At 34.7% G+C, this 10847-nt stretch overlaps 1 protein-coding gene across 1 annotated transcript; it reads right to left on the reverse strand.

Annotated features, from left to right (window-relative positions):
- Positions 1 to 264: 264 nt before the first annotated feature.
- LOC122084155 lies at positions 265 to 5637 on the reverse strand. The gene is made up of 5 exons (XM_042652237.1): positions 5456 to 5637; positions 3738 to 3875; positions 1976 to 2524; positions 1580 to 1868; positions 265 to 633 (listed from the first exon to the last, which is right to left on the reverse strand). Exons 3-5 carry the CDS (start codon positions 2389 to 2391, stop codon positions 265 to 267), a joined length of 1074 nt encoding a protein of 357 aa, XP_042508171.1. The 5' UTR covers positions 2392 to 2524; positions 3738 to 3875; positions 5456 to 5637.
- Positions 5638 to 10847: the final 5210 nt, after the last annotated feature.

Here is a 10847-nt window from a genome sequence, read left to right on the forward strand (position 1 = left end):
TGGTTCTGGTTTCTATTTCTGTCTAGGGTTTGATAAGATTCTTCCATAACCTTCTAATCCATCTGTCAATTTTGAATCATCTTTTGCAGTATCCTCTTGCTGGTTTGGCTCCGACCTTCCTGCAATTCTGTTTCTTTGAGGTTTTCTAAACCCTTATCTCTAGGGGACTTAAAACCACATCAGCTCCGCTCTAAAACTAACAGCATTCATTAAAAAATAAATAAATAAAAGAGCACTTTATGCATCGCATCACATCACATGCGACTAATAAATTCTATGATGCTGAAAACCAACGTGGCCATTGAGCGTAAATGCATGAGCCATGCATTGTAAGGATTCACACCTGAAACCATGGACATTACTCAGCTTTGGTCGTGCATCAGTAACAAGCCTTTGCTGCATGGTCCGTTTGGATTCCCGATCTCCATCAATGTTTCTTGTCAACACCGTATTCATAGAAACATCCGACTTTATCCCAGAGCGTTTCTTTCTTGTCTTTGACTTGTCCCAACCATCAACACCAATAGATAATGTTCGGTCTTTTTCTTCAGACTGCACCGCACCATTATTTGCAAGTCGATATGTTTCTTTATCCCTATCCATGGCCACAAGAGGCCTGGCAAGGCCATTAGTCTGCACATCAACTGCATCAGTTAGGGCACGTGAATCTTCAAATGAAAGCAAGGAATTGAAAGGGGGGGGGGGTGAGGCAATTTATGTGTAATTACAAGAAACAGGGCACTGGACTGCGAGTTTTAAGGTGTTGGAAGTTGGAACAACATGTCTGCAGTCCTAGGGCATATCAGAACTACACTTCATTCCATGCACAGCCATGTATCTGTTTTTGCATGGCTCCTCATTTGCTTATTTTGGAAAATGCTAACTTTGTAATATACTAATATTGAACATAAGTTTCAGCCAATTCTTTTTCACATGTAAACAATCCTACTTGACACTTCAAGACAAAAACTCATGACTGGAAAACACCAAGAGGTACATTTGTGAAGGACCCAAATGAACATGATAGGTTATAGCATGTGTATCCTTGGGATAAACAAGATTGTTTTCAAATAACAGTACTGCAAAGCAGAATAAACAAAGATTGAGTCCACATTTTAAGAACAGTTCAACACATGTGTCACACATGTTTCTGAAGGACCCTTCATGTTACAGGGCCATGAATTTTGACAATAGGATTTACAGAAATGGAAAATAATCCGTAGTGGGAAGTAAATAAAGTAACAAACAATACAAAGGCCATTGGGAATCACTATGAAACAGAAATTATAACTCAAATACATAACTGCCAATGCCATCATTGGAAAAATCAAAACAAGAATGTATGAAGTAGCTGGATTAATAAGTTCCACAGATACAAACCCGCAAGCACGATGAACAAAAATTATACCTCAAATACATAATGCCAATACCATCACTGGAAAAATCAAATAACATGAGATACCATACAGAAACCTAGTAATGAAGTAAAACATATTTATAAAAATAAAAATAAAAAAAGACAGAAAGATATCAACAAGAATGTACAAAATAGATGGATTTATAAGTTCCAGATACAAACCCGTACATCGACCATAGAGGTCCGGATTCGTTTGTTGGGTAAGGCAGTTTTGGTTCTTTGACTTCTTTCTTCTAGCTTCTGCGGATCAAGATCAAAACTACTTGACATTGCATGACTCTGCGTCCCCAATTTAGCTATATTTACACCAAGAATTGCCCGATCACCAGGTGATGACATAGTGGATCGGTCACCCAATGAGACATCTACACGAGATCGCTTCTTCATTGAGATGCTTGGGAAGCACTTATCAAATTTGGATATACATTCATCCAAGGTTTTTGATCGTTCCCTGCAAAATGAGATATTTCGTAAACTTCCTACATTTTAAGAATATCAAAATTTATAATTAAAAAGACGAAGAGGAATTATAATAACAAGGGGAAAGGGTATAAATACCTAGCCTTGTTGGAACTCTCACTGATATTAGCTCTCACCCGTTTGAGCACCTCCAGTGAGGAGGCAGGCAATGGCTTGCCATTTAAAGATACAGATGGATAATCATCTGATGAAACACCAAGAGCAGAAGCTATGACTTTTTTAACTTCTCCTTGTCTAGGGATTCTATTGTCTGGTGCCATCAATTTTGTGTTGAAAGGCAAACCATGGAAAAAATTCATCACATCCCCTTGACTTGCTGAAGAACTACTTCTTGACATGCTAGGTAATGCTGAAAGGATTCGATTATCCATGCCTTCACGGAAGCTGCCCGACCTGTCCAAAGAAGCACCAGTGTACATTCCACGAGGTGCGCTAGGGTAAGATGGCCTATCAGGATTACCAGAAGATGGATCAAATTTGCTATTTGCCGCCATTGCATTAATTTCTCCAAGCACTCTGAGTTAGAGATACAGAAAACAAAGCACTACTTGACAAACTCATAGAACTACTGCACATGATGGCCAAATTTAAATTCTGAAGTGACAGCACAAGCTACAACAGATGCTCCTGCACACAAAACCCAAAGATAAGACCATACTTCAAGAGACCGCGGGGGGGGGGGGGAAGCAAATAGTCTGACAACTGCAATCAAAGCAACCAAAATTCCAAAGAGAACTCCAATTTTCATGGCAGAACTGGAATCAATAACAACTGACTGGCAATAAGACCCGAAGGCGCAAGAGGACCAATAATAACTCAAAGTTCCCAAAGTATAATTCCTCAAAAAAATCTGAATACACTGCACAAAGGTACACAACTTGGCCTGTTTGGAGAATTCAATAATTGATTTCAGAATGTTTAGCTAAATTAAACAAAACAAATCGTTGAGCACCCATTCACGTACCAGATTTGGGATCTTTGTATAGAAATAGTTCAAGAAGTTTGATATATCAGTTGGTTTCGGTCATTCTGTTTCATTTTCTCTGCCCTTTAATTAGGAAAAAATAAACAGATGAACCTTACAGATACTTCAAGTATGAAAATATTGCTTAGTTAGTTATCCTTATTTGATCCAATTCTCTTACTCAAGAAAATCTGTACTATTTACCTTCTTCAGCTTCTTCCCTATAGGCTTCACCTTTTTGGTTTATTGACAATAACACTTTTAAAGCAGGAAGTTGCAGCATTTGGTTGTCTTTCTATTCTAATATATTATTTTCAATTTTAAAAATCATTATTGATCAAAATGAAGACAGCTCTGCAATTGATTTCAATATCAAGAATATGGTAACTGAGAAGGCTTTTCTGGGATATAGATTTCTTTCCTATCATTTCTGTGGTCTTATATCACTTTCCTGCAGCTGGAATATATCTTCTTCCTTAAAGAAACATGAAGAATTTTACAAATAACGATGGTAGCAAATATAAATATTTTCGAACGATTTTAAAATAGGTAATTTAGCAGTAAATGCACAATGGAGAGAAAAACCTCATGGTATTAGGAAATAATGTGAATTGCGCTGCTAAGATTCGCACTTCAAGAAAATGGGTTTTAATGTGTTAATTACAAAATTTTAGCATTTTAGTACATCTAAGGGGTGTACTATAGAAAAGCACCTGCCCACCCAACAGGAGGAGAGGGAAGCATTACGGATTGCCATATTATATATATATATATATTAGGCCTAATACAACAACAACTCATCCATTTCCCAATTAATATATATATTAGACCTATATACGTACATATGACTTACCTATACACGAACGTATGAATTACCTTATGTATGTATGTACATACAGTGCTTCTGTAGGGGAAAAGTACCATAAGCTTATAAGGATCCAGATTCATGCAAGTGTTATTTAACTCCCCGTAATGGTGATGTTTCATCCATAAAAGGTTCCATAAATTATGCAACTGAAAAAGGTCATGCAAGTGTGAATCAAAACAGAGTAGGTACAAAGCTATTAAATGAAAAATGTGATACGAACTAGTCAAAGGGAATTAGAATTTAAAGTTTCTAGCGTTGACAAAAAATTGAAAAGCAATTTTTATTGGGGTTATCCGGATTAAAAGAGATTTAGGGAAATTGTATTCTGAAACTGTCTTTAGATTTTCAATTTTTCATATAAAAATTTTACTATTGGTGTTATCATTTCCAATCTGGAGTTGAACTTTGACAAGTTATTATTGTACAAAAAAGGGGTTGTAAACCACTTCAAGTCCGCACGATGGAGTAGAGTGGAATCAATTCCAACCTTTGGCGTTTTTTGCATGAAGTTGCCACTCTCATACTCAAACCCACGTCTTAATGCTGGCTTTATTATTATTATGGCTACTTTTTTTTTCTTGATAGAATTTTAATTATTACTGTTAGTGTTGGTACATTCATTATCATTGTTATCAGTACTATTACTGTTATTCCTGCTCTGTTCATTGCTGCAAATAGAAGCAGTAATAGTGGTAATGATAACGAGGGAAAAGGCCAGCCATGTGTCTGCCTCTCTCCCCCCTCCTATTGAAAAGACAACCTGCCATGGCTGTTTCCCCACCACCCCTAACCCTGGGTCTGCGCCCGTTAGCTCACCAGGAGCCAGAGGCATGCCCAACCCTCTCCCTAATAACAATAATGAAAATGACAATGCTGATGATGATAATTTTTTTTCCCTCAAATAATAGACCATCAATTACAATTATGGTTTTTCTCAAAAATAAAAAAAATAATTACAAATATAGAGCAATGGAAAGCTTCAATCAAGACCTTCAATGACATTGCATGAGCCCACCCACAATTACTACTAAAAAGATTAAAATAAAAGAAAATAAATAAATAAAGGATAACAAGAAAATTGATGATTCACTATTTACCACTATTACTACTAAAATTATTCACAGTAGGTAGAAGATAAGTCATCTGAGAGTGCAAAGCCTTAGTACAGTTGTATTTGAACATTTGAACTTTCCAGAGATCTTCAGAGCAACTGGACTTTCCTAAGACCTCATAACACCACCCACAGTAAAAACAACACCTACCCAAGAACAACATTTCATTCACTGATGAAAATCAAGGTACGCTGAAGACATCCAATCAATAAATTTAAAACAAAACTATGAGCACGCTGTCCAGTGTAGTAACTCTACTTCGCCACCGTATTAATCAATTCAGCAAAATGCTTCGTTTATTAACAATTTATTAGAAAAACCTATATATGCAACTCCGATTCCATGATCCATATACAGGAATTCAGATCTAAAAGATCATCAATGGACATGAAATTATGAACTATAAACTAATAACTAAAGTTACAACTACATCCCTTCATGATACTAAGCATCGCAAGCATATATATAGATCAAAATCAAAGTTAGAACTAACAAATAGCTTCTAAAATTGCGAATGGTACATGCAAACTAAAGCGACAGTATTGAAATTGCATGAGTAAATCCTTTGCAAACAAAAAAAAAAAAAAGTGAATGAATCATCAAACCAAGCTCACCATACAACAGCGTAGAGTGATCGTCGTCGAAGCGAGAAGAATATTAGGTTTTTTAATGATCGGAATTCGAAAAAGGATTTAAAAAAATAAAATAAAATCAGATTTCCAGTGATCGGACGGGAAGAGTAAATTGGGACATGAACAGTAGTAGGCAGCAAGGTTTATTGAGAGAGCAAGACGGGGATTTACTGTGGGAGGAGGAGTTTCCTAGGTGGGCCACTTATAGTTCTGCCACATAAGCCACGCAGACATTTGATTTAGCTAATCCTAACCGTATATTAAGAATCTGCCACCTGTTAATTTTTTTCTTATTTTTACTTTAATTTTATAAATTAATATAAATTCCAGTTAAAATTTAAATTTTTCTAATTTCACCTCCACAGCTTCGGATGAAATTCGCATGGGTTCCTGCTAGTTAAATTTTTCAAAATTTTTCTAATTCCATCTTTTCTTGTTCTAAGCAAGTAAAATGATATAAATAAATGAACATTATGTCCTATTATAGTAAGATCTATAAGTCTTTTGAATAAAAATTTTAGAAAAATAGATATGTATGGAAACTTTTGTTTCTTTTTTTTTCCAATCTATAGGTTTTAGTAGATTCCAATCAATTCTGGTAGGGGAGTCAAATATTGGTCCACACCGATAGACCTAAACCGTTAAAGCCTAACATCGAACTGATTGGTGGGAATATGCATGGTGTCGAGTGTAACCCAATTAGTAATTAATCGTGATGGTGTTCAGTTGGAACTTGATGGGTGCCCAACCGAGATTGAGCGACATCGTTATTCTAACAATTATAACATGGTTATCTCATTTAGCCTAAATATAGGTGTTTATAGACCAATAAGGTAGTTAATTTTTTAAAAAGTCTGGCTATACAGACCAATAAACAAAATAGCCGAATAGAAACATGTTCATGCCCATTGCCTATAAAGCCCGATTACTTAAATTGTCAGAAATGACAGAGGGCCTTAATTTGGTTAGAAGGGATTAAGTTTGACCAAAAGTGATCAAATTTGACTGATTGACCAAGAGTGACCAGGTTTTTAAAACCTTGAGGGTGTAGAGATTTTTTTTTTTTTTTTTTTTTTCTTTTAATGAAAGAAAAAATAACTATTAAACAACATAGATTGTTATATCACTTGTACTTAACATACAGTTTCCTCCATCATTGTTTTTTGATAATAGTATATCTAATATGTGATTACTTGTTACTTCTTTACAATGGAAAGTTATAGATTTTGATAGTTTATGAATTTGAGAAATAGTACGAAAATGTAGCAACAGCTATGCTGCTTTGGTAGACTGTGGAATGAGATGAGATAACTTTCTTGCTAAAAACCATACTTCCTTCATATTTCATCCCCTTTCCCTTGCCATCGTCAACTCAGCTAAGATTCCTTTCGCCTCAACTATCTCTTTTTGAGTAGTTATGTCAATGAACCTAAACTTATCCTAACAAAGAACTCCATATGCCCATCTAAACCATAGATAGGTGCATTTCTCCCATCTAAGCCATAGATAGGCGCTCTTACCAGTCCAACAAATCTCAACTCAATTTGGTTGCATTCCAACGTTTTTAGTGTCTGGTGGAAAGAGGCAAATAGGTCTTCAATAAGATACAGGCATTGACCCTAACCATAGTTTCCGTACAGAATTGACCCATACTGGATCGTCAAATCGATTTCGATTGTACAAAATTGACCTCAATCATATCGTTTGGAATCAGGATCGACCTCGGTAAGAATAGGCCGATCCAATCCGATTCAGAAATGCATCCTGCCTCTGCTACGCCTTCGCCTCTTATATCTCATTTCTCCCACTAGACTTCTCTAGTCACTATAGTGGATCTTCTTAGGTGGCAAGCTGATGTGGTAATTCTAATTATTAGATATTAAGGTATAGTTTTAATTTTGTTTTATAGTAGAAGTGTAGTCTTAATTAACCACTTAACACATTGCCAACAACAACAATAACAATAATAATAATAATAATAATATTATTATTATTATTATTAATTGACCACTTAACAAAATTCAAAGTCAAATTCAATTACTTACATTCATGTAATAGTTATTTATTGACCATTTCTCAAATGTTTAATATTCTTTAATCATATTTTTTTTCAATATTTTTTAGCTTTATCTTGTCATATGGTGTTAGGTACTATCGTCTCATAAATTTGGATCCGCTTTAATCTACTATACGATATTAATTTAGGACCACATGTCAAGGCGCTTTCCTATGTGGACTGTGCAAGAAATCAAAATCCGAATAAAAGTAACTAAATTGAACTTTTCAGTAAGAATATATCGAATTTGAAGTCCCCCTAAGCAATATAAGAAACATGGGAGAGGTTCCCTCCGTTGCCCGAGTGCAGTTTCGAGCAAAGGAGAGAACCCTCTTTCGAATCTGACTATATGATGGGGGCATTTATGACATTTCACCCCTTCACATGAACAATGATATGTGAGGGTGCATGCATTCTTATTGTTGGGCTGGCGGTGTGCAAATCTTTTGTCTAAAAAATATATAATCATAAAGGAATTCTTACAAATGTTAGTATCCCCTAATACACAAGATCCTAATCACTAAAATAGTGGAACCGCTCTTGTAAGAATGTGGTTTCCATTTGTGAACCATAGTGATTAATTCACTAGTTTAAGTGCTTGTGCACAAGGGGAAGGATTTGTCTAATAGCCTATTCTCCTTAACCCTAAATTATTCCTCCAGAATTAAAACTCAACATGATAGTAGATGGTGGATCTTACATGTCTTCAGATTTTAGGTGCCACCTAAGCTACCATGTGGCAAATTTCTTCATTGCAATCAATATGTTATTTTATGGTTTTCCTTCCGTTACCATGCATAGTGAAATATGACGCTTTATTATTTTTCACATGATAATACATGATTTAGTCCATGTGATAGAGGACCAGGTAAGTATCTCATTGATATACTTTTGACCTAAAATGAAGAGAAAAGGTAGCTAAATTACAAGAGATGACAAAGATGACATTTTGTATTTTATATTCATCTTCATTTGATGATTCTAACGTCAATGCAAACTGGATAATTTAGTTAGAAGCTTCTTACACTTCCAAGCAATATTATTTTCTCATGCGGAGGTTTCTACAATTACATTAGAATCTGAGAATTATGTGAGCTTAGCCGTCCATGTAGTAAGTCATAATAATAATTTTCTTTCCAAAAGACAGTCATAATAATAATCTCATAACTTATTTAGAAATTTTGATTGAGAGATTGTGGTAAGAACTCAATTAAGGATAATATCAATTAGCTCCTTGAAATGGATACAATTTGTGAAAACTAAACTAAGGCTTCATATAATGGAAGAGAAGTGAAAAGGAAAATTTCACAAGGCTTCCGTCATTAGGTTTTTGGGAATGGTCATAATGTACTAGCCTTACCCCCCACTTCGCGGAGAGTCTATTTTCAAACTCATACAGACAACCATTAAGTCACAATGGAGCAATTTTACCGTTATACCTAAAATTATTGTATATCTAACTCCAATTTTCTAAAGATAGTAATTAAATTTTACATTTATTTTTTAATTAAATTCATTGAATTTGATTATAAAAACAATACATATACTATTTCAGAATTTCAATTTATCATATTTGATAAGATTTTAAGTTGGGCCAATTAACATTACAAAAAAAAATTATTTTACTATTTAAAATAAATTTACTTCCCTTGGGCAATGTTTGGTTGTAAGAGGAATTAAAGGAAGCGAAGTGAAATTTTCATACTTAAAAAAGAAATTTATGTAATCATTACCCATGTGACTTTAACATTAACTTCAACTCATTTCATATTTAGTTATAAAATTTCACTTTATTTTGAATCCAAAACCCTTTGCGATAATATGTAAAATAAAAATTACATGTAAAATATATCATTCCTAAATATGGTTAAAAAAATTGAGTAATTAATACAATCATATGGGGTAATGATTATAAATATTTCTTTTTAAAGTGTGAAAATTTCACTTTCCTTTTATTTTAATTCTCATTGCAATTAAACGGAGCCTTCATTTTCCTTTATTTGCCACCCCTAGGAGCCTAAACAAATTATTATTCGCCAGTTTTGAGAACTCTTAAATGTTTGAATCTTATTTGGAAAATGATCTGCCATGAGAGAGAGAGAGAGAGAGAGAGAGTAATAAGATTAAACACAATAAATCAGTCGCCCAGAATCCGAGATAACAAAATTGATAAGATTGAACACCATTTATCAGGTATGGTGTTCAGTAAGGATTCCTTTTTACTACTGATAGTCTTAACCCTCATTCCATTCTTATCTCTGCAAATCAATGGATTCAAATTTACTACAAACCACCTCAATAGCAGCTGGTGATCCCTCAACACACTCAACCAGTTTTACCTTGTCTCCCAAATCTGGAATTACCATTGATGATTTATGCTAGCATATCAAATACTTGCCAAAATACTACCAGATGGGCTAATTCTATCATTTTGAAGGGGAAATATGTCTTATTTTCTACAAACTATTTGGTGATAGGAAACTCTATTGAAGCAAGCATCAGGAGTTTTTTAAGTGGACTACAACTTGTGAAAGCAAGAGGATGGAGCATTGCAGAAGTTTGGAGCAATTCAGAGGAGTTAAGTCATCTTCTATTGGACAAAAATAATACTTCGTGGCCTTGGAGCGTCTGTGCCTATTTTTGTGGATGTTTATGATCTCGTACCCCTAACTAGTTTTCTGCTCAAGCCTACTAACGAAGTGGTCTTATTTTTAGCTCATTTGGCTTATGCATCTATGATCACTAAACAAAATATCACCTTCTCTGAGAATATAGATGTACAAAACAGTTTTATTTAATACTTAACTTCTTCTTATCCAAAATAAAAATAAATAAAATTAAAAATTAAAATAAGAATTCCTTAGAACCAACAAGATAACGACCAGAGGTGTCAATTGGGACAGTCCACGTCCATTGGGAGGGGCCCTAATCAGTCCGATCAGACCCATTTCAATAATTAATCAGTCAAAACCGTTATATCGCACTTTTGCAAAAAGCTGAGAAAAAAAGAAACACTTGTTTTTGGTTTTGGAATCATAATTATGCCAACCTCTAATATCATGTATTTCCTTTCAACAGAGAAAGTATGACTTGTTTCATGTAAGTTGCTGGATGTGAAGCAAATCTCTATGTCGATCCAGAAAGAAGATAGATCTAGAGGGAGGGAGGGAGGGAAGGGGGGGGGGGGGGCGGAATAAGTTAATAGGAGGATAGAAGGAAACACAATCGTTCAGCTCCCTCGTCCCAATCTGGCAAAGAAATGGCAAGGTAGGCCATAGATGTAAGATGAACATATCAAAAGAACAAATTATTCAAATA

This window comes from Macadamia integrifolia, chromosome 7 (genome assembly GCF_013358625.1).
Source record: "Macadamia integrifolia cultivar HAES 741 chromosome 7, SCU_Mint_v3, whole genome shotgun sequence".
NCBI classification, from domain to species: Eukaryota; Viridiplantae; Streptophyta; class Magnoliopsida; order Proteales; family Proteaceae; genus Macadamia; species Macadamia integrifolia.

Excerpts from the sequence above, each read along its gene's own strand:
- LOC122084155 (XM_042652237.1), bottom strand. The coding sequence starts at position 2,391 with ATGGCGGCAAATAGCAAATTTGATCCATCTTCTGGTAATCCTGATAGG. Across the intron at positions 1,869-1,975 it reads GAGAGTTCCAACAAGGCTAG|GGAACGATCAAAAACCTTGG; the intron begins GTATTTATACCC and ends CTCATTTTGCAG. Across the intron at positions 634-1,579 it reads CCTCTATGGTCGATGTACGG|ACTAATGGCCTTGCCAGGCC; the intron begins GTTTGTATCTGG and ends GTTGATGTGCAG.